Source organism: Lithobates pipiens, unplaced genomic scaffold (assembly GCF_037356315.1).
Source record: "Lithobates pipiens isolate NorthernLeopardFrog02 unplaced genomic scaffold, aLitPip1_a1.2 Scaffold_8, whole genome shotgun sequence".
Lineage (NCBI taxonomy): Eukaryota > Metazoa > Chordata > Amphibia > Anura > Ranidae > Lithobates > Lithobates pipiens.
This window is the reverse complement of record NW_027507903.1, coordinates 122,092,710-122,117,301: the sequence shown is the minus strand read 5'-3', so window position 1 is coordinate 122,117,301 and position 24,592 is coordinate 122,092,710. Positions and strand designations below refer to the sequence as shown.

General features: G+C 45.9%; 1 protein-coding gene across 1 annotated transcript in view; it reads right to left on the bottom strand.

Moving 5' to 3' along the window:
* Nucleotides 1-24,592, bottom strand: part of SLC28A1 (solute carrier family 28 member 1) — a 119,517-nt gene that overhangs the window by 52,239 nt on the left and 42,686 nt on the right. The window contains exons 2-4 of the mRNA XM_077472832.1: nucleotides 24,080-24,132; nucleotides 20,508-20,578; nucleotides 19,277-19,368 (exon numbers count right to left, since the gene is read on the bottom strand). Coding sequence (XP_077328958.1) covers nucleotides 19,277-19,368; nucleotides 20,508-20,578; nucleotides 24,080-24,130 — 214 coding nt within the window. The 5' untranslated portion in view covers nucleotides 24,131-24,132. The remainder of the gene's footprint in view (nucleotides 1-19,276; nucleotides 19,369-20,507; nucleotides 20,579-24,079; nucleotides 24,133-24,592) is intronic.

Genomic DNA, 24,592 nt, shown 5'->3' with positions numbered 1-24,592 from the left:
AGTGTACCCCTAAATTTAGGGGTGTCTACTTTCCAAAATGGGGTCATTTGGGGGGGGTTTGTGCCATCTTGGCATTTTATGGCCTTCAAAACTGTAACGCCCTTAGAAAGCCTGAAGGCGGTGCTTGGTTTTCAGGGCCCCGTACGCGGCTAGGCTCCCAAAAAGTCCCACATATGTGGTATCCCTGTACTCAGGAGAAGCAGCAGAATTTATTTTGGGGTGTCATTTCACATATGCCCATGGCATGCGTGAGCAATATATCATTTAGTGACAACTTTGTGTAAAAAAAAAATAATAATTTTTTTTTTGTCATTATTCAATCGCTTGAGGCAAAAAAATAAAATATTCCATGGGCTCAAAATGCCACTTATCAATTTCCTTAGGGGGTCTACTTTCCAAAATGGGGTCATTTGGGGGGGTTTTGTACTGCCCTGCCATTTTAGCACCTCAAGAAATGAGATAGGCAGTCGTAAACTAAAAGCTGCGTAAATTCCAGAAAACGTACCTTAGTTTGTAGATGTGACAACTTTTGCGCAAACCAATAAATATACAGTTATTGACTTTTTTTTTACCAAAGACATGTGGCTGAATACATTTTGGCCTAAATGTATGACTAAAATTGAGTTTATTGGATTTTTCTAATAACAAAAAGTAGAAAATATCATTTTTTTTCAAAATTTGCGGTCTTTTTCCATTTATATCGCAAAAAATAAAAATCGCAGAGGCAATCAAATACCATCAAAAGAAAGCTCTATTTGTGGGAAGAAAAGGACGCAAATTTTGTTTGGGTACAACATTGCATGACCGCGCAATTACCAGTTAAAGCAGCGCAGTGCCAAATTGTAAAAAGACCTCTGGTCATTTACCAGCAAAATGGTCCGGTCTGAAAGTGGTTAAACTGATTTTCTTTCTTTTTTTCAGATTTTCACATTTTTGGACTTTCAAATATATGAATACCCGAATTCCGAAAATCCAAAAACTCGGAAATTCAGAGTTCTGAAAATCCAAAAATTCGTAATTCTGAAAATCCAAAAATCCAAAATTCGGAAATTTGAAAATTTGAAAATTCGTAAATCCGAAAATCCAAATTCGTATAATCCGAAAAATCGGAAATTTGTAAATCCGAAAATTCAAAAATTCGGAAATTCGAAAATCCGAAATGTGAAAATTCCCAAAATTTCCGAATTCCGAATTTTCAATTTTACGAATTTCTGAATTTCTTAAAAAAGCAAAAAAACTAATGAAACGAAAACGAAAATTTACAAATTTTTTGTCAGTGCACATGCACTGTTTTTTACTCATTTGAACTGGGATGCATTGTTGTCTATGGGAGATGAGTAAAGATCAGTAATACAGCATTGAGTACAGAGCAGTAAAACAAAAATAGAAAATGTTACATTTGAATGCAGTAATTTACTCGCATATGCGTTTTTACTCGTCTATAAGCATGTTTACATGAGTATAAATAGAAAGGCCAGTATGGTGGCCTGAAATTATGGGAGGAGCCCGGTGGTGTATATAACCTGCCGTTCGCCCATCTTCCTCGTCGGTTCCGGTGCGCGATACCTGATACGTCAGATATCAAGGGCCGACTATCCAGATCAGACGCAGCGAGCCTGTTCGGCGGTTCCCGCGTTTTCGTCTTCAATTTGACAATCCCGTCTCGTCCATCAGCGTCCGTAGGTTCGTCGACGTCGTACCCATCGAATTTGTCGCTCGGGCCGGCTGTCGCAGGTAGGGCTTCGGCACCCTCTTTTCATTATGTTCTCGATGTACCGTCATTATGCTTGTACGCACGAGCCGCTCGGTTCTGTCATATCGAATGTTTCGGTGGCCTCGTACGCTTGTCACTGTATGCTACTTTCGATGTAGGCGTTGTCATCATTCGACACGTTCGATTACGCCACGTCAGGCGATTCATTCGCAGCTACGGCATTCGAAACCGTTCGACTGCCCGTGCATTTCTATTGTAGCGGTCGAATCGTTCGACCCACAGCCGACTGCTTGTTACGACAAGGCAATCAGTCCGCACGTTTCGCTTGCTCTGCTCCAGTTCGAATATGTCTCTTCATTTCTTGCAATTATGTTATGTGTCTCATTTCACCTCGTTCAAACATTTCAGTCCCAGTCATTTCTGCTGCTCCAATATCATTTCTGTCACTAGTCGCGCTCCGTCGCGAATCCTGTCGCACCGCTGGTGCACCGATTCGCTTTGAAGTGCCCCAGGGTTCGGCCTCATTTCTGTACATGCTCCAGAGACTGAATCACTTGCAGGTTCACGCTCGGTCCCTGATTCTTGTCTTTGTCATGGCATACCATTTCTGTCACTTATTACGCTCCAATTCGAATCCTGTCGCATTCCTCTATGCACCGATTCGTCCTGGTGCGCCCAGCTGCTACGCCTCATTTCAGTACATGCTCCAGAGACGGATTCTTTGGTTACCTACAGTCCAGTCGTTGAATCCTGTCTCTGTCATGGGACATCATTTCTGTCACTTATTACACTCCAATTCGAATCCTGTCGCATGTTATTATGCACCGATTCGTTCTGGTGTGCCCAGCTGCTACGCCTCATTTCAGTACATGCGCCAGAGACGGATTCATTATTTGCTACCATCAGTCCAGTCGTTGAATCTTGTCTCTGTCATGGGATATCATTTCTGTCACTTATTACACTCCGATTCGAATCTTGTTGCATTTATTTGATGCACCGATTCGTTCCGGTGTGCCCAGCTGCTACGCCTCATTTCAGTACATGCGCCAGAGACGGATTCATTATTTGCTACCATCAGTCCAGTCGTTGAATCTTGTCTCTGTCATGGGATATCATTTCTGTCACTTATTACACTCCGATTCGAATCTTGTTGCATTTATTTGATGCACCGATTCGTTCCGGTGTGCCCAGCTGCTACGCCTCATTTCAGTACATGCTCCAAAGACGGGATTCATTTGTTAGGTGCATGGGCTCGTCTTCTGATTCCAGTCTTTGTCATGGGTTTCATTTCATTTCACCTATCACGTTCCGGTACGAATAGTCATGTTCATGGACCAATTCGTCCCGGCGTGCCCCAGGAATGGCCTCATTTCAGTACATGCTCCAGGTTCCGTTTCGTGCTCGGTCGCAAGTTTGTGGCATGGCGATTCGGATCTCTGTCATGGCAGATTCATTCATTTCACGGTCACGTATCACTTCCCGCTTCTAGTCCAGTTGATTCTTCAACGTTGGATTCTTATCGGGGGGCCCTTGCTCGTCAGCCTCATTTCACTAAAAATAAAAAAATAAAAAAAGGGAAAAGAAAAAAAAAAAAAGGGGGGGGGGGTAAAAAAAAAAAAAAAAAAAAAAAATATAAAAAAAAAAAAAAAAAGGGGGGGGGGGCGATTCAGGGGGGGGGGAAAGAGAAAATTTTTTTATTTCCTTCTTTGGTGTCATTTTATCTCATGTGTGACGTCTCACCTCCACTGTTAGCTAGCCTTCGTCAGGTGGGAGTCTCAAACAAACTTCACCTTCATCTCCTCAGGTCAGTCGAGTTCAGTAGGTCCAGCCTGCACCTGGTCAGACGGTGCCTCCTTAGGTAAGCATAATCATCTAGCGGGGAAAATGCCCTTCAGCAAAGCTGCCTTCTTTGAAACAGGTATTTCTTTAGGAGTCTCCAACCAGTTGTAATCCATGTCACCCCTTATAGGTCCGTATTAGGAGAAAGACCCGCATCAGAGGGCTTGTGGCCTCGTCAGACCCAAATTCCGCCACCATGTCCCAGGCCGGCAGCGAGGACCTCACGGCTCCATTGTCTCCATCCGGTTCAGAGAATGGCAGCCAAAGGGCCTTCAGAGCTTGGACCATTCCCAGGCTAACAGCCGAGCTGAGACGCAGGGGTGTGCCCTTTTCAGCAACAGCCAGAAAGGCAGAGCTTTTCCGGCTCCTGTTTCCTCCTCCCGCGGCGGTGGAGGCTTCTACTCAGCAGGCCTCCTTAGGCTCCATCGCCTCTTCTATCTCCCAGCTCCACACCCTGGTGTCATCCATCACGACCTCAATGACAGATCTGCAGGGCCGAGTGGCCCTCCTCGAGACCCAACCCTCTGTTTCTCCGCCTGTACCAGCATCCCTGCCAGTTGTGAGCCCTCCTGCAGGTATCCCCGGAGCTGCACCAATAGTGTACCCATCGCATTTGGTGTCAGCAAACATCAGGAAGGACATCTTAGAGGGAAAGGACGTCAATTTGGCTTCCCTGCTGATCTCAATTCATGAGCTGGCAGAGAATAAGGCCTATACTTGGGGGGACGTATCAGTGGTCCTCAAAGCTAAGGACCCCAGATTAGATAGAAAACTCTCTGTCACTGAGTTTACCTTAGCCTTTGGCATGATGAGGGACATCATTTGCTCAGCCTCCCCTGGCAGGAGGGAGGAGCTGGATCGGTACCTCCATGTGGTAGTTGACCTGGGCTACAAGTACGGCGGATTTTCATTTTATGACTACCACCGATCCTTCTCCGCTAAAGCAGCCGCCAGGCTCTCCCAGTTCCAGACCCCTACGGATTGGAGCACCATGGACACAGAACTGTTCTGCCGCCACTTCGCGGGGCTTCGGTCCCCTCTGTGTGCAATCTGCCAGTCAGCAACACATACTGCGGCCTGGTGCGCTACCTCAGTGGCAGCCCCGCCCTTCGTCGGCCCATCTACCTCGGGGACCGCTCAGGGCCTGCAAGCGCTAGCTCGCCCGCCACAGACCGATAAGCTAGGGCGCCCAGTTAAGACCATGGGCGGTGCTTCAATCTGCAATAATTATAACAGTGGGTCGTGTAATTTCAGCCAGTGTAGGCTGCTCCATGTGTGCACTCAATGTCATAGAGCTCACCCCCGGCTCATGTGCGAGATCAAGCAGCTCAAAAGGTCCTGACTAAGCCGGCTCAATGTGTCATGGCTTAGCGTCTACCTATCCAGCCACCCTACCCCCTCACTGTCCACCTTCCTCGTCCAGGGCTTCACGGAAGGCTTTCACACTGGACTTATCTCTCTCCCTCACGTCACACACGAATGCCAGAACCTCCGCTCAGCAGCCACGGATGAGCTAGCCATCGACCAACTGCTACAATCTGAACTAGATCAGGACTTTGTCATCGGCCCTTTCGTACAGCCCCCATTCGTCACCTGGCGAGTCAGCCCTATTGGGCTTGTCAAGGGCAAGTTCTCTAATAAACTCAGATTGGTTTATGATTTGTCAGCGCCTCATTCCTCCACGGTTCCCAGCCTCAATTCCCTTATTCCCTCTGAGGAGTTCTCCCTTAAATATGCATCAGTAGACATGGCCATCCAGGCCATTCTTAAGACAGGCACAGGTACCTGGCTCTCCAAGGCCGACATCTCAAATGCTTTTAAACTTCTTCCTATCCATCCTTCCCTCTGGTGCTGGCATGGAATCAAGTGGAGGCAGCGGTACTACTTTGCCACTAAGCTCACGTTCGGGTCCAAGAGTAGTCCTTGGCTCTTCGACACCTTCGCACAGGCTCTTGCTTGGATCTTGTTACACGTAGCCCAGTGTCGGGAAGTCATTCATTATCTGGATGACTTCCTGCTGATAGAGCCGCCCGGCTCTCCCCCACAAGATCTGGCTAAGTTGAGGGGAGTCTTCAATAACCTTAATGTCCCCATTGCCGAGCACAAGGTGGAGGGTCCGTCGCAGGCTATCACCTTTCTCGGGGTCAGCCTAGACACTAACACTATGCAGGCCAGCCTTCCCCCGGATAAACTGACCCGCATCAGGACGGTCCTGAGGGACTTTACTCATGCCAGGACTTGTACCAAGAGACAGCTCCAGTCCCTTCTTGGTATGCTCAATTTTGCTATGCGCATCATCCCCCAGGGGCGCTCGTTCGTGTCACGCCTGCTGGCCTTATTATCCCACTCTCAGGATCCGGAGCAAGTACTCAACCTGGATTCCGCGGCTATTGCAGACCTAGCCATGTGGGAGGAATTCCTGTCCTCCTGGAACGGAGTGTCCCTGTTCGTCCCCTCCGTGTCCGCCCTTTCACCTCGGGTGGTGACCGACGCGGCGGCCTCCACGGGCTTTGCGGCTATTTTTGGCAACCTCTGGCTCGCAGCCCCCTGGCCTCCACAGATACTGGCTATTCCTGGCTTCACTGAGACGTCCTCCCTGTTTGAGCTATATCCCATTGTAGCCGCTGCACACACCTGGGGCCGCAGCTGGTCAGGCCAGACGGTGGTCTTTTCTACAGATAACCTGGCCACTGCGGAGATTGTCAATAAAGGCAGGTCCAGATCTCTACAGATTATGTCCTTCCTGCGGCGACTGACCCAGCTCTCATTATTGTTTCAGTTTAACCTTCATTGTTCTTTTGTCCCCGGCAAATTCAATCAGGCGGCGGATGCCCTCTCCCGCTTTAACTTTGTTTCGTTTTTTGATCAGGTGCCCGGAGCCGGACCAACTTCTGCAGCTATCCCGGACTGGTCTCAACTGACATTGGATTAGCCCCGCACTTGTCAGCAGCGACTCAACTTATTGATCACTCCCTCTCAGACAATACCCGCAAGGCCTATCAGTCGGCCTGGAGGGCCTTTACTCGCTTCATATCATCCCACAATACAGAGACCTCCCGGGTCAAGCAAGTCCTTGCCTTCCTTTCCTACTGCCATTCGGACTTGGCATTATCTTTCAACACAATCCGATTGTACTTGGCCGGGGTACAACACTTCACGTCCCTCCAGGACCCTACCAAGCCCTCCTTATTCACCTTTCACGCCGTCCGGGCACTCATGCGCGGCATTCAGAAACGTCGGCCGGTTTCCAGCATCAAACGGCTGCCTATCACGGGCGAAGTGTTCAGGGACATGTCAGACGTTCTGGCCTCCTCACCTTTCGGTCTCCATGTCAGTGTCGTCCTGCAAGCAGCCATACACCTGGCCTTCTACGGCTTCTTGCGGCCAGGCGAGTTTACCTGCAGTGGCCCCTCGGCACGTATGCTGTGCAAGCACCATCTAGTTAGGTTTGAGGACCATTTCATCCTACATTTAGCGGTCTCAAAGACACAGCAGCTTGGCCCAGGTACGGACATACATCTCTATAAAACCCACAACCGCTGGTGTCCGGTTGCTGTCCTCACCCGCTTGCTGACCCTTTTGGCCGATCAACCAGGGACTGGCCCACTTCTCCCCTTTCACTCCAAACCTCTCAACGCAGCCCAGTTCATGGAGCATGTCAGGATACTCCTGGGCATCCTTCACCTCAATCCTGCACACTACTCGGGACATTCGTTTCGCATCGGGGCAGCTTCAACGGCCTCCCGCCAAGGGGTCCCGGTCCACGTTATCAAAAAGTTGGGTAGATGGAAGTCCTCCTGTTTTGCCCGTTACGTACCCAATCCGCAAGTTGAGATGGCCCAGGCCTTTGCCAAACTTACCCAGTAACAGTCTTGGTTCAATAAAATACATCCCCTACCTGAGTGTTTTGCCCCCTTATTTTGGTATACCGTACGTTAGACCAGGGCACACTTTCAGGTCCATTTCAGGTAGCGAGTTTATGTTGTCCTTGTCTATCATCCTTGTCCGTATCGGTCAGAGGGCTCTTCACCATAAATAGAAAGGCCAGTATGGTGGCCTGAAATTATGGGAGGAGCCCGGTGGTGTATATAACCTGCCGTTCGCCCATCTTCCTCGTCGGTTCCGGTGCGCGATACCCGCCCACCCGTCCCCTTTTATCAGGCCTTCACTCTAGCATACTCCTCATATGAGTACTCATTTCACCCATTTCATATTCATTTCATTTTAAGGTATGCCCCCTTATTTTGGTATACCGTACGTTAGACCAGGGCACACTTTCAGGTCCATTTCAGGTAGCGAGTTTATGTTGTCCTTGTCTATCATCCTTGTCCGTATCGGTCAGAGGGCTCTTCACCATAAATGAGTATATTTCAACAATGACAATGAAGAAGATGTTACTCGTCTATATGCTTATGCACCTTTACTCATCCTATGCTCAGCATTACTCAGGTCTTAAGGTTTTTTTTTTATTTATGGACTTTCTGTCAGCATGTTCTTGAGTAGACATTAAGGATGAGCCGAACACCCCCCGGTTCGGTTCATACCAGAACCTGCGAACAAACCTAAACTTTGTGTGAGCTTTAGAACCCTATTAAAGTCTATGGGACTCGAACGTTCAAAATTAAAAGTGCTAATTTTAAAGGTTTATATGTAAGTTATTGTCCTAAAAGGTATTTGGGGACCCAGGTCCTGCCCCAGGGGACATGTATCAATGCAAAAAAAAAGTTTTAAAAATGGCCGTTTTTTCCGGGAGCAGTGATTTTAATAATGCTTAAAGTGAAACAATAAAAGTGAAATATTCCTTTAAATTTCGTACCTGGGGGGTGTGCATAGTATGCCTGTAAAGGGGTGCATGTTTCCCATGCTTAGAACTGTCCCTGCACAAAGTTTCATTTCTGAAGGAAAAAAGTAATTTAAAAGAAGCACTCGTAGCTATAATGAATTGTTGGCTCCCCATAATACAGAGAACAGTCATTGAAAGTCATTGATAAAAAAAAGCAAAAAAAAAAAATGTGGGGCTCCCCCAAATTCAATTACAAGGCCCTTTAGGTCTGATATGGATATTAAGGGGAACCCCGCGTCAAATTAAAAAAAATGACTTGGGGTTCCCCCCAAATATCCATACCGATTTTAAGGGGAACTCCATGCCAAATTTTTTTAAAAAATTACGTGAAGTTCCCCCCAAAAATCCATACCAGACCCTTTATCCGAGCATGCAACCTGGCAGGCCGCAGGAAAAGAGGGGGGGACGAGAGAGCGCCCCCCTCCAGAACCGTACCAGGCCACATGCCCTCAACATTGGGAGTATGCTTTGGGGGTCTGTGACCCCTCAAAGCACCATGTCCCCATGTTGATAGGATCAAGGGCCTCATCCCCACAACCCTGGCTGGTGGTTGTGGGGGTCTGCGGGCGGGGGGGTTTATCAGAATCTTGGAGCCCCCTTTAACAAGGGGACCCCCAGATCCCACCCCCCCTGTTTTAAATGGTAAGGGGGTACAAAAGTACCCCTACCATTTCACAAAGAAAGTGTAAAAAAAATGTTAAAAAACACACACACACACCGTTGGGAAAAGTCCTTTATTAAAAATAAAAATAAATTTAAAAAAAGATTCCAGCGGTGGTAATCCACTCTTGCTTTCCAGCGATGGATGATCATCTCTCTGGGGTCCAATGATGGGTGATCTCTCCCTCCAGTGCAGCGCATCCATCCTGTCTACACTGGAGACACTGCGGGAATCCCGGCAGCCTGACACTTCTTAGCTGAGGAGGGTGGGGCCGCCTGTCACCTGACCCCACCCCCTCTGACGCAAGTGGAAAGCCGGGCTTTCCCAGTGATGTGCGGGTGACCCTGCCCCCCTCTGATTTAATGGAAACCTGCATTATTACACCCGTGTGCAACTGGCCTAAAAGGGCTTGGAATAAGCCAGTCCTCTTAATATAAAACTGTTCCACAACACTGATTGTTAAATTTTTACAAGCCTATTGATTAAGTAAAACATTAATATTCAAAGCATCCTGTGGTATAGTTATTTATAAAATGTGAATTACTTCAATGTCTGTTTAGATTGTGTAGCGGTACCCCCGTAGGGGCTGCTGGATAGTGTGGTCCACCTGTCAGCCTGCCCAGCCCGGCATTCACTTCCCAGCCACCCCAAGACAATAAACAGTCCATTAGCTTTGTTTTGTATTTTTATTAAGGGATTATAACTTGGATGGGGTTAAGGAATTCATGGGATGCCCAGAAAGATTTTTTTGCATAGCTTGGGACAAATTACAAACTCTCTGTCAGGCTAGGAGCAGATAACAGGTAACAGATCAGGTGTGCTGATTATACAAAGAGTTCAAAGAACAAGGGCACATACCATGAGCAGGTCTAAACAGAGCAGGTCAGCTGGAACTTGAAGTTCACTGCTGCAGATGAAGGTAGATGATTGCTGGACCTTGTAATTCACTGCTGCAGATGAGGGTACTACAGTAGAATCAGGCAAAGCATAGTCTAGGCAAGCTGGGTCATACACGGGTAGATCAGAGTCCAAACGGTACCGAATCAGAAGCTAGCAAGGAGGGTCAAACAAGCCGGGTCATACACGAAAGACACAGAGCAGATATCAGCTGGATCAAACACAAATGTAAACTCTAACACGTGCACTGACTGAATGCTGATACAGGTGATTTAAAGGTGAGCTGCCCAATCACTGTTGTTTCCCAGACAAAGGCTGTGCCAGGTGAGTAGTGCTGGGTCCTAAAGGGATTCTAGTACTGACAGTACTCCCCCTTTCTCGAGGGGTTGCTCCTGTACCCCCATGCTTACTTGGATAACGGAGATGGAACTTCTTCTTAAGTTGATCAGCATGAAGATCACCAGCTGGTACCCAAGATCGATCCTCTGGGCCGAAACCTTTCCAATGAACGAGATATTGTAAGGAATTGTGCACTCATCTGGAATCAAGAATAAATGCCACTTCATATTCTTGACTGTCCAACACATCCACAGGTTCTGGTTCATTTACTAGGAGGCTGGAATGAACAGGTTTCAACAATGAAACATGAAGACATTTGGAATGCGCATAGATGGGGGAAGTTTTAATCTGTAGGACACAGGATTAACAATCTCCAAAATTTCATAAGGCCCGATGAATTTTGGGCCAAGCTTTTTAGATGCAACATGCAGGGACAGATTCCTAGATGATAGCCACACTTTGTCACCAACTTTATATCCTGGTGCCTTTGAGCGCTTCTTGTCAGCCATTTTCTTAAAAGCCCGCACAGAGCGAGAAATAGTATGATTTACATCAGACCAGATTTTGGAGAAATTTTCAATCGTGGTGTTGGCATCTGGAACATCAGAAGGTGGAAGATCAAAAGAGCACACACGAGGATGCAACCCGTAAACACAAAAGAAAGGAGAGGTCCCTGTAGATATGCTGAAGAATATGATCATTTAATCCCCAGCTGAGAGCAAAGGGCCTTCCAAAACTGGGCTATAAACTGAGAGCCACGGTCAGAGACAATGTTAATTGATGCCCCATGGAGCCTGAAAATATGCTTAATGAATAAAGATGCCAGTTCTTTAGCAGATGGAAGCTTCGGAAGCGGAACAAAGTGGGCCATCTTACTGAACCTGTCTACCACCACCCAGATTGTGGAACATCCCTGGGACGGAGGCAAGTCAGTGATAAAGTCCATAGATAAATGGGTCCAGGGACTGGTAGGTATTGGTAGAGGACGTAGGAGACCGGGGGGGGCTTAGAGGTACTGCTCTTGCTTCTGGCGCAAACTTCACAGGCCTGGACGAAGGCTAACACATCCTGCCTAATCGATGACCAACAGAGGTTGCGAGAGATAATCTCAAAAGTTTGTCTAAACCCCTGATGTGCTGCAGGTTTTGATGCATGTACCTGCTGCAATACCTGCAAACGAAGAGCCAGGGGCACAAAGAGCATACCAGAGGGAGTGGAGGTAGGGGCTTCAGCCTGTGCTGGTAACAAGGCCTCAGAGATGTCAGTTTGGGTAAAAGCCAAAATCCTATCCTCAGAGATAATGATAATGGGTTGTGGAGGAGACTCTGATAAAAAGCTGTGAGACAAGGCATCAACCTTAATGTTTTTTGGTCCTGGTAAATAAGAAATTGTGAAGTCAAATCTGGAGAAGAACAATGACCACCTGGCTTGACGTGAGTTCAGTCTTTTAGCAGAACGGATGTATTCAAGTTTTTTGTGGTCAGTCAGAACTATGAATGGATAGCGAGCTCCCTCCAGCCAATGTCTCCATACCTCCCAAGCTAGCTTTATGGCTAAAAGTTCTCTGTTGCCTATATCATAATTGCACTCTGCTGGGGAATATTTATGGGACAAGAAGGCACAGGGGTGGATGGCAGAATTTACAGGATCCTTTTGTGACAAAAGCGCCCCCACCCCTACTTCAGATGCATCTACCTCTACAATAAAAGGTAGCTCAGGAACAGGATGGCATAGAATTGGTGCAGAGGTAAAGCCTTTCTTTAACTGAGTGAAGGCTGCCTGGGCTTCAGTAGTCCATTTAAATGTAGTCGGAGTTTTCCTGGTGAGAGAGGTGATGGGATGTGAAATGGTGGCAAAGTTCTTAATGAATTTTCGATAAAAATTTGCAAAGCCCAGGAAGCGTTGAACTGCCTTCAGGTCTGAAGGTGGTGCCCAGTCTAAAATGGCTTGAATCTTGGCTGGGTCCATGGTGAGGCAGTGTCAGAAATTAGGTATCCCAGGAAAAGTACTTGTTTAACATGGAAAAGACATTTTTCAGGCTTTACAAAAAGGGAGTGAATCTTTAGTCGGGCCAATATCGAACAGACATGCTTCTGATGTGTTTCAAGATTGGGAGAGTATATCAAAATATCGTCTAAATATACAAGCATGAAGCGACCCAACATGTCATGGAAAATGTCATTCACAAAGTTCTGAAAGACGGCTGGTGCATTCCTGAGGCTGAAAGGCATGACAAGACATTCGTAATGACCATCCTTGGTGTTAAAGGCCATCTTCCATTCGTCGCCTGCACGGATGCGCACCAGATTATAGGCTCCCCTTAAGTCCAGTTTGGAGAAGATTTTGGCTCCCTGGATTTGAGAGAACAACTTTGTGATGAGAGGGAGCGGATACCGATTGGGAACAGTTATTTTATTTAGACCTCTTTAACCAACACAAAGTCTCAGTCCCCCATCCTTCTTCGGGATAAAGAAGCATACTGCTCCTGCGGGAGAAGTGAAGGGACGGATGAAACCCTTAGCTAGGTTTCCTGGATGTATTCTTGCAAAGCAAGATTCTCTGGTTCAGACAGTGGAAAGACTCTCCCTCGAGGAGGTGTAGTGTCAAGCAAGAGGTCAATGGGACAATTATAACTGCGATGAGGAGGTAAAGTGTCAGCAATCCCTTTAGAAAACACATCCCAAAAGTCCTTATAACAAAGTGGAATCTGTTCCATTCCCACTTGACAGGTAGCAAGTCGAACAGGGTGCTGGATGCAGTTCTTTTTACACTGATTGGACCAAGCCAGAGTATTTCCTGTTGGCCAGTCAATTACAGGATTGTGCTTCTGAAGCCAAGGAAGGCCTAGGATCAAAGGAGTGGATGGAGAGTCAATGACAAGACTGAAATCTTCTCCCAATGCAAAGCCCCCAATTGTAACTGGAAAGAGTTGGTGGATCGGAGCACTAGGTCTTGTGAGAGAGGCCGATTATCCATGAAGATCAGGCGGACTGGGCAATCTAGAGCATGAGTTTCCAGGAACAAAGAGGTGATCAGAGTTTTATCAATAAAATTCTCAGCTGCTCCAGAATCCACCAAGGCCAGCAGTTCATGAGCCCCAGTCCCAAAGTGAATGACAGTGGGTAAAAGTATACGATTGTCTCCCTGGGGAGATGAGAGTAGACCTAAGGTGACCACCCCGCAATCACCTAGGTCCTGGAGTTTCCCGGAAGTGTAGGGCACGAACGGAGCATATGACCCTTGAGGCCACAGTATAAGCAGAGTCCCATATTACGCCGGCGTTTGTGTTCCTGGGCACATAACCGGGTGGAGCCTAACTGCATAGGTTCTTCCTCAGATTTGGCACTGGAGATGGAATAGTCAGGTGGCAAGGAAGGTATATAGTTTGCCACAGCCATTGTTTGTTCTTGCCTCCTCTCTCGCTGGCGGCGGTCAGTTCTAATGGCTAGACACATAGCCTCCTTCAGTGAGGCTGGGTAGGAGAAGTTGACCAGAGCGTCCTTAATTGCATCTGAAAGGCCAATTCTAAACTGGCTGCGGAGAGCTGCATCATTCCAGCCAGATTCCGGGGCCCACCTGCGAAACTCTGAGCAATACATTTCAGCTGTGGTAGTTCCTTGTTTTAAGTTACGCAGTAGCAGCACGATCTGGATAATCATATAGCAACCCAAGGGCTTCAAAGAAGGCATCTACTGTTAGCAGGGCTGGATGGTTTGGCTCCAGGTTAAAGGCCCAAGCCTGGGGGTCACCCTGTAGTAGAGAGATAATGATTTAAACCCTCTGAGTTTCAGGGCCAGATGAGGATGGCCTCAACTTAAAATATAATTTGCAGCTGTTTTTAAAGGTGCAAAACCCTTTACGGTCACCAGAAAACCGGTCGGGCAAAGGAATTTTTGGTTCAAATGGAGTTTTTGTAGCAGTGGTAGTAGAAGGAGATTGCACCTTGGTGAGCTCTGTGGCCATTTCCTGAACTTGATGTGATAAACGGCAAAGTTCTTGTGCAAACAATTGAGCCTGTTCAGGATTCATGATAGGTTTCCCTTTATGTGTGGCTCGTGTTAATGTCAGGCTAGGAGCAGATAACAGGTAACAGTTCAGGTGTGCTGATTATACAAAGAGTTCAAAGAACAAGAGCACATACCATGAGCAGGTCTAAGCAGAGCAGGTCAGCTGGGACTTGTAGTTCATTGCTGCAGATGAAGGTAGATGATTGCTGGACCTTGTAGTTCACTGCTGCAGATGAGGGTAGATGATTGCTGGACCTTGTAGTTCACTGCTGCAGATGAGGGTACTACAGTAGAATCAGGCAAAGCGTAGTCTAGGCAAGCTGGGTCATACACAGGTAGATCAGAGTCCAAACGGTAATCAGAAGCGAACAAGGAGGGTCAAACAAGCCGGGTCATACAAGAAAGACACAGAGCAGATATCAGCTGGATCAAACATAAATGTAAACTCTAACACCAGCACTGACTGAATGCTGATACAGGTGATTTAAAGGTGAGCTGGCCAATCACTGTTGTTTCCCAGACAAAGGCTGCATCAGGTGAGTTGTGCTGGGTCCTAAAGGGATTCTAGTACTGACACTCTCCTCTTCCTCGAGCACAACTCTTGCTACAGACTATTCCGTTATCTTCCTCCAGCACCACTCTTCAGGCACAGCTAGCACGTGGTTAGGTCTGACACTCGCTTCAGAGAGGCCCTAGCAACAGCCCTTTGCAGGCAGGGACCGCAGGCCCTTTTGGTGTAGCAAACAGAATAGAACGTTCTGGTGCTAGCTGTCCTAGGTGGACTACTGATCTCAGTCAGCATTCTTCAGGCCCTGCCAGCCCTCCTGGCTTCAGCTGCCTGTCTCCATTGCCCATGACACCACAGTCCTCACTGGCTCTACATCCATCTCAGATTACATCCTCCCAATCCGCTCCAGGTTGCCTCCTCAGGTTTCCTGGCTGTGTGCCACTCGACACCTGGTGGATCCCTCCTGGAGACCTGCCCGGCAGTACTCTCCACTGTCCTCTCCTGCTCCTGGTCAGGACACCCCTGTGGTTTGTACGATGGGCCCCTTCCACTCCCAAGCTCCAGGCTCAAGGTAACCCCCCCAGATTGGGGAGCCCTCTCAAAGGCCACAACACCTAATACTCAATCTCCCAGTTCTTCCACCCTACAACTCCCCCCAGCTTGGATGACTCTAGGTATTTAAGGAGGCCTGCCCCCTGCCAATCCAGGTTGGGGATTGGTCAAGGCTCCTCAGAGCACCCCAGGCAGCTCCATCTCTAGAAGCAGAAGGGAGATAACCGAAAGATGATGCTATCTTTGAGTCAGCAGCCTACTCTGAGCCACTCCCAGCCCACACAGATGTCAGATGTCAGGACCTGTGTCCTAGCTTTGGTCAACTGCTGGTGGCACTGTTGTGCACCAGCTTTTGCACTCTGTTATTTTTTGTAAATCAACCCCACAGTGTATGTGTCGACAGACTTTGGGCTTGTGAGGATGTACAAATGAAGCTTGCTCTTGACATTTGTTTGAAACACTTCCGAAATAGTAAAAAATGCGCTGACAGGTGCATTTGACCTGAAGCTGGTTTCATTTTGGCCTGTAACTGACCTGTTTCAAGCTGTTTTTGCATTTCACATTTGGCCTGCTTCTTTTGCATTCCCATAGACTTGTAAGAGGTAAGAAGTAGGTCTGACCAAAACATAAACCATAACACTGGACGCTTTTGATGAAGAGCACAAAAAAATACCACAATATAAAAATAATGTATTGATTTAATTTTTACCAAAACATATTGAAATCTCTTCGACTACAGTACCCCTTTTGCAAATGCAGTTGCACTCTGCAAGGGCATTTGCGCCCGAGCTTGACAAATGATGTGAAACTTCACTTTGCAAAGAATACCCAATCACATACAAGGAAAATAAACAAAAAGAGCAGTTTTTGTTTACATATGATTGGGTGATGGAAGTCAGCAGAGCTTTCTCTCATTTACTAAGCTCTGGAGCAAATACCCTTACAGAGTACAACTGCACCTTGCAAAGTGCAAAGTTTATTTGCCTTTAGTAAATCAACCCCAGCAATTAGTTTATAACAGTGTCAGCTAGCATTTTTTTAGGGGGGAGGGTGGCAAACAACCACCCCCCCCCGGTCAGCCGACGCTGTCGGTTGGTTGGCCATGCAGCCCCTCACTTATCCCTTCTAGGTCACAGGTGGTGGCGGCATCCATTGCGTCTCCTCCTCCTCTGCATCATGGCAGCTTTCACTTCCCTCCTCCTCCTAGGCATCCAATGAATCGCCTGTCCTTTCAGTCAATCAGGCGACAACTTTGAGGACTCATTCGCTATTGTCACACAACTGGGTGGTCTCAGAGTGCAGTGCTCTGCCCCCCAAGCCCACCCCTTTAGAGCCTCTGCTTAAAAAAAAAATGCCCCATTATAATCCATACGTTCGGCGCCCTGCATGAAGAGTAGGGGGCCGGACGCATGGATAGTGGGTGTGCCGCCCGTGCGCCTCTTAATGGACGGGCCGCCACTGGTTTATAGTAAGCAGGTCAATAAGCAATAAGCTTCCTACTAAAATGCTCAGAAGAATATGTATTGGCTTTGCCAAGATATTCAAATTTTTGTTTGTTTTTAGATGTTAACCTCTTGCCGACCGCCGCATGTACATTTACTGCAGGGTGGTGGCTCCTCGGTACAGAATCACATACAGGTACGGGAATAAATGCACGAAACTAATGCGCTCCACCTGACTATTATTAAATGTGTAAAAAAAAATATATCTGAAAAAAATATATAAATATGTGAACCTAAAAATAATCCGAATACATGTACATATGTAGGAAGCCGCCAGCAAGAAATAGTGATCTCAACACCAAAAGAATATATAAAATGCAAAGAAATGCGGCGCTACCTAAAAAACGAATAAAATACAATAATAAAACACATATAATGCAACAGTGAATCCACCTCACTAAAGTGATAAATGTGCAATGTTAAACCGTGAATGCTATAGTATCCAATAAAAATAATGGATGTGCATAAATCTTCAAAACATCATGCGTGAAATAATAGCAAAATATTAAATGTGAAAATAGCTGAATAAATACTCCTATATGAACAGTACAAAAAATGATAAATAGTAAATAAAAGGTGCTTCTCTAATAAAGTCCATGCAATTAAACAGTGAGCATGTATCACAGTCCATGCAAAATTAGTATAGTGTTCTCCAAATCCGTGACTGTCCACCGATCAACTTCAGTGCCCAATTTCAGTGCCACAACTCAGTGCACCAACTGTTTCCCCCAGCCTCTCACCTCAGAAATCAAGTATACAGGCACTGCAACAAAACAGATGTTCACTCGTCCTTAGCAGTCCAGCTTCACCAGAATACCACTGTATATATAGGAATAGTGTTTCCCCAGTATCTTCAAACAGGTGAGATTACCGTTGGTGGTACATAGGAAAGACAAGGGGAGGCTCTCATGGGTAGTAATCAACAGCAGCGTTTTAATAGATAAAATAAATCACTTACATTGAAGCAAATGACAGCAAACTTCGCAAATACGAACGAAGCAAATGACAGCAAACTTTGCAAATCCAGGGAGGGAGCTTTTGGTGTTGCAGTCATCACTTCCGGTCGCGGCCGAGACCGGAAGTTCCGTTCGGATTTGCGAAGTTTGCTGTCATTTGCTTCGTTCGTATTTGCGAAGTTTGCTGTCATTTGCTTCAATGTAAGTGATTTATTTTATCTATTAAAACGCTGCTGTTGATTACTACCCATGAGAGCCTCCCCTTGTCTTTCCTATGTACCACCAACGGTAATCTCACCTGTTTGAAGATACTGGGGAAACACTATTCCTATATATACAGTGGTATTCTGGTGAAGCTGGACTGCTAAGGACGAGTGAACATCTGTTTTGTTGCAGTGCCTGTATACTTGATTTCTGAGGTGAGAGGCTGGGGGAAACAGTTGGTGCACTGAGTTGTGGCACTGAAATTGGGCACTGAAGTTGATCGGTGGACAGTCACGGATTTGGAGAACACTATACTAATTTTGCATGGACTGTGATACATGCTCACTGTTTAATTGCATGGACTTTATTAGAGAAGCACCTTTTATTTACTATTTATCATTTTTTGTACTGTTCATATAGGAGTATTTATTCAGCTATTTTCACATTTAATATTTTGCTATTATTTCACGCATGATGTTTTGAAGATTTATGCACATCCATTATTTTTATTGGATACTATAGCATTCACGGTTTAACATTGCACATTTATCACTTCAGTGAGGTGGATTCACTGTTGCATTATATGTGTTTTATTATTGTATTTTATTAGTTTTTTAGGTAGCGCCGCATTTCTTTGCATTTTATACAGGTACGGGATTGTTCACTTCTGGGTCTGGGGCATGCACGTGCACAGGCGGCGACCTGCTCTCGCTGTGATATTTTTTTTAGCACTGATCACTGTATTAGTGTCACTGGTCCCCAAAAAGCATCAGTTATATGTCCGATTTTTCCACCACAATATTGCAGTCTCGCTATAGGTCGCTAATCGCAACCAATACTAGTAAAAATAATTAAAAATGACAAAAATATATCCCATAGTTTGTAGACGCTATAACTTTTGCGCAAACCAATCAATATATGCTTATTAGGATTTTTTTAACAAAAACATGTAGCAGAATACATATTGTCAGTCTTTTTTTGTTTATAGCACAAAAAATAAAAAGTGCAGAAGTAATCAAATACCACCAAAACGGAAGTTCTATTTGTGGGAAGAAAAGGACATAATTGTTATCTGGGTACAGCGTCGCATGACAGCACAATTGTCAGTCAAAATAACGCAGTGTCGTATCGCAAAACATTACCTGGTCATGAAGGGGGCTAAAGTGGTTAAAGAGGAATGGCCATACAGTAAATAGGCCAGCTTGATTATCCAAAAAAGAAACACATTCAAGAGATTTTATAGGCAATGGTTACCTGCACAGAGGATTGCGATAACAATGTATTTTATAATATGGGAATGCTTCTTGGCATATTCTGCAGCTCTGTCATATGGTTCAGCTATTTTGCTGCAAAAGGATGAAAATAAAAATGTTAAATTTTAGAAGCAGTTTCTGTTCATTAAGGAAAACAAATAATCTACTATATAAAAAAAAACTTAGATTAAAAAAGAAACATTGAATTTACTATATTTACCAGCTATTCCATCAGGAGGTTTTCATACAGATTTGGTCCACATAGGGCCTCATGCACATGGATCACCAGATCACTGTACAAATGTTGGATCATTAGTATAGCGGCTCCGACTGAAGCTAACAGTGTATGTAAACATCCCTTGTAATAGAAATAACTATGACAGGATCTCTTTATGGAGAAATATGTGGTCAAAAAGACCCCAAATCTCTCCTTAACCTTCATAACCAAAGAATAATAAAAAAAAAAAAAACAACGTGACCTTTTGTTTTTTTAAAAAAATGTTTATTTCCACCCTGGACCGGAAGGGTCATCATGACACCGCTCCAGTCCTCCAAGCCATAGAGGCGATCAATGATGATCTAGTCTTTGATTGCCTCCGGGACAAGCCGGCCACACCTTTGGAGCGTTTCTCGGGCACGCCGGTAAAAACGGTAAGCCAGAGAAACACCGGTGAGTTGCTCGGAGAGCTTTCATGAGAAAGCCAAATGCCAGCTGAAAAAAAAAAAAAAGAACTGGGGGTTATGGCTGATAGCTTCAGCCATAACCCAGGTAAACCACTTCAGAGCCGCAACCTATATATACGTATTGCGGTCTTAAAGTGGTTAATGATTGACCCAGAAAAAGCATGCATGCCAGGATTTTTCACTTCAGTGGCTGCATAATTGTTCTGGGACAAAGATACCCAACGTAATGGAGAGGGGGGGAATGTGACAACCCCACAGCTTGCCTTTTCAAAATGTATAAACAGCTTTTATCATTTCTTTCCTGGTAAAGTCCTAAACAATAGATAATTTATCTGTGAGATCCTAAATTTGAGATCAGTTGGTTATAGTTTTGTGCCACAATCATTATCAGCATGCTTGGTCATAGGGCTGAATGTGACAGCCAAGGTTCACCCTCTAGATTTCTCAAAGGGTCAATGGAGATTTAGGAGGCCTGTGTTGCTTTGTCATCCACAAATGTGATACATCTATATAAAAGTCTCAGGAGTAATTTTGCCAAAATTGCTCACCTTACAAAATTTCTTGAATTGTTGATGCCTATGTCATCATAAAGATCTGTTGGTTTTGAATATTCTTGCTCCTTAAAAAATACAATCAACATGCATTATTTAGAGAAGACATGATTGAATGACTTCACAGCTGACAAAGAACATGTCACCAATGATATAGCAGTATATAATGTATACCTAAATGAAGCAGTCTTTGGTCAGCTCAAATTTTGTAAAAAGAAGAAAAAATCAGATCCACGCTTTACATTTAAGTTTACAAACTAGACATTTTTCTTACTGGTTCACCTATAGTTACTAAAGATCCATTCACACTTGAGCTGCCCTACTGTGTTGTGTTTTTAGCACCTTATTTTTTTAGTGCACCATTCATTTGAGTAGGCCTCCATCCCCTCCAAAAACTCACTAAAGAAGGTCATGTACCAAATTTTGGCGCTGTGCCAAGCACGATTTGCGTCGCACATTTTTGCACGTTTTTTGTGCACTTGCTGAAACGTAAGCAGAAGCGCTCATTTCTGTTTGTATTTCTTCTATGCCCACGTGTCAACAGGGCCTAAATTATTATACCATTTTCTAGTTTTGATAATCTTGCTTTTTAAATGTACATGTACTGGTTATTGAAAAATATGGTTTAATTACAGAAGAGAAAATATTGACCAATTATTTAACACCTGTAGATTTAACCAAATGGTCTAGTCTTAGGAACTGACTTAGTCATAAAATAAATACAATACAAAGGCTTAAAATGTCTGTATACCTATTGCGCTTTTAATTCTTAGATCATCATAAATATCAGATTAATTTTTATGAGCTTGATCCATGAAAATACAAGCATCCTTTGTTATTTTAAGTAGAACTGTAGGTAAAACTTTTTTTTTTTTTTGATAGACTGGGGTGGGTTATAACCCCTGTGAGATTTTTTTTCACCATTTGTATCCCATTAGGGAGTTTTGTATTCACTTCTTGTCCCATAGCCAAACAGGAAGTAAGAAGAAATCCCTGTAAATTAAGGGAATCCCTTGGGACCCTCCCCCCCCCCCCCCCCCCCGGGTCACTAGAACCAGTGTCCCCATTGGAAGATTTGCCATCTATTAATGTTTTGGGGAATTTAGGGGTTTTCTTTTACTTTCAATGATAATGGTAAACTGGACATATAGAAAGGGTGAATCTCCTTAACCAGTACAGAACCGCCCTATAGCAGTTTTACTGATACAGGGCAACACCTGTGCACCGGATCATGTATATATACAAGATTCAACACTTTCAGGTAGGGTTCGCTCTCACTGTGATTATACACAGTGGGAGCTGGCCTATTGGTACCACGGAATCAATGTCCGCCGACACCTGCCGATCGCAATGAAAGACACAGAACGGCAGTCTGTGTATGTAAACAAGGCAGAATGCCGTTCTGACAAAAGGGAAGGGGTGGAATTTGTTCCCTGCTTTGCAGCTCTCTCCCTAGTAGAAGCACTTCCCACAGTATACTAAAACACTTGCTAGGAACATAGTTAACCCTTTGATCACCCCTGCTGGTTAACCCCATCCCAGCCAGTGTCATTAGTACAGTGACAGCGCATATTTTTAGCATTGATCACTGTATTAGTGTCACTGGGCCCAAAAAAGTGTCAGTTAGTGTCAGAATCTCCGCTGCAAAATCACAGTCCCACAATAATTCGCTGATTACCCCTATTACTTGTAAAAAATGTATAAACCAAACAAAATATATGCTTATTGGGAATTTTTTTACCATAAAATTTTTTTTATTGCATTTGTTTTATAGCAGAAAGTAATTGTTGGCCTGTTTTTTGTTTATAGGGCAAAAAATAAAAAAATAGGTAATCAAATACCAAGAAACGTACATTGTACAGGTGTATCTTTATTAATTACATATTCCTCCTAGGAATCTTTCTTTTTACCATACTTTATACCGTTTAAAGAAAATTTGTAGTAATGCCGCGTACACACGATCAAACAATCGGGTGGAAAAGTCCGGCAAACTGAAGTCCGCCGGACAATCCCCCCATGTGTAGCCTCCGGCATACTTTTTTGACCCGAAAGTAGTTTTGCACTCCAATCTTCCCGCCGGACTCGCATTTCGGCGGACAATCCGGCCGTGTGTGTGCCAGTCTGCCGTACTTTTGAAATGAGCGGACTTTTCCCACCCGGAGAAAAGTCCGCTCATTTCTAGCGGGTCTCCAGGTAGGCGGGGCCCGTGAAGGAGACGTCGCTGGCCCCGCCACCTGGTATGGACTTAAAGGGGAACCCCAACGCCGAAAAAAAACGGCGTGGGGGTCCCCCCAGGTCTACATCAGACCCTTGTCCGAGCACGCTACCTGGCCGGCCAGGAAAGGGGGGACGAGCGAGCGTCCCCCCTCCTGAGCCGTACCAGGCCGCATGCCCTCAACATGGGGGGTTCATTGGGGAAGGGGGGGGGCCACGCGGCCCCCTCACCCCAAAGCACCTTGTCCCCATGTTGATGAGGACAAGGGCCTCTTCCCGACAACCCTGGCTGTTGGTTGTCGGGGTCTGAGGGCGAGGGGCTTAGAAGAACAGAAGGCGGCGGCGGCGGGGCGACAGCGGCAACAGAAGACCGGGCCACCGCCTGTAAAAGAGCTATAAGAAGGCGCGGTGGCCCGGCAGAAGAACCGAAGAGGGGGACAAGACCCCCGAAGTCGGAAGAAGAGGGCGGCGGCGAGGAAGAAAGCCGGACTCCTCCGCTAGTAAAAGAGCTACAAGAAGATAGCGGAGGAGTCCAGCGAGAAGACCCCCGAAGACGGAAGACCCCCGGTGCTGTGCAATAAGCTATTTTATCTTGTGTGTTGTGTTTTTTTTGTACTTTATTTTACAGGTGAATGGGTAGGGGTACATTGTACCCCATACTCATTCACATAGGGTGGGGGGCCGGTATCCGGGGGCCCCCTTATTAAAGGGGGCTCCCGGGTTCCGATAAGCCCCTCGCCCGCAGACCCCGACAACCAACGGCCAGGGTTGTCGGGAAGAGGCCCTTGTCCTCATCAACATGGGGACAAGGTGCTTTGGGGTGGGGGGGCCGCGAGGTCCCCCCTTTCCCAAGGCACCCCCCATGTTGAGGGTACGCGGCCTGGTACGGCTCAGGAGGGGGGGGGGCGCTCGCTCGTTCCCCCCCTTTCCTGGCCGGCCGGGTAGCGTGCTCGGACAAGGGTCTGATGTGGACCTGGGGGACCCCCACGCCGATTTTTTTCGGCGTTGGGGTTCCCCTTTAAGTCCATACCAGGTGGCGGGGCCAGCGACTTCTCCTTCGCGGGCCCCGCCTACCTGGCGACTTTCCTCCGCGTGTGTGGGCGAGTCCGTTCATTTCAAAAGTACGGCGGATAGTACGGCGGACTTAGTACGCCGTATTAGTCCGCTGAAAAAGTGCTGTGTGTGGACAAGTAGCCCGTTGGGAAAGTCCGACGGACAGTCTGGCGGGAAGTCCGCCAGACTAAGTCCGTTGGATAGTCCACTACGTGTGTACGCGGCATAAGACTATCTAAATGAATTTCAGTGTTTTGCAAAACATTAATATAAGCCTACAAGTATAATGCACATTACCTTACCTCTTCATTAAAAGCATTGTTTTGAATCCCTTGACTTTCTGACATTTCCATCTCTGTTCAGGATAAAAAAAACATGATATAATGACTGCAACATTCATATTGGTTACATTAAAATTTTCTTTGTGGATTTTACAAAACAAACAATAACAGTGTAACAAGGAAAAACAATTAAACACGATAAGAAATGTGCTACCTACAAGACTCTACTATTACACCCCATTCACACAGAGGGGCTTAGCTCTGTTTCCCCCGTGCAAGGCCATCTTTTCCCGACACGGTGATGCACAGTTGTTGCATGCATCCTATGCCGGTGTCCCATTGTTTTATATTGGGACACGCAGCTCCACAGACACAGCCCTTGTGTCCCAATATGACATGTGGGTGCATGCAGGTGGCGGGCCCTGAACTCACCCTGTGTGCAAAAATGCAATAATGTAGAGCAAATAAGCAGTGCATATTCATAGCTAAAAAGTGATTATGAAAGCTATGAGAGACTGTCTGACAAGTACTATT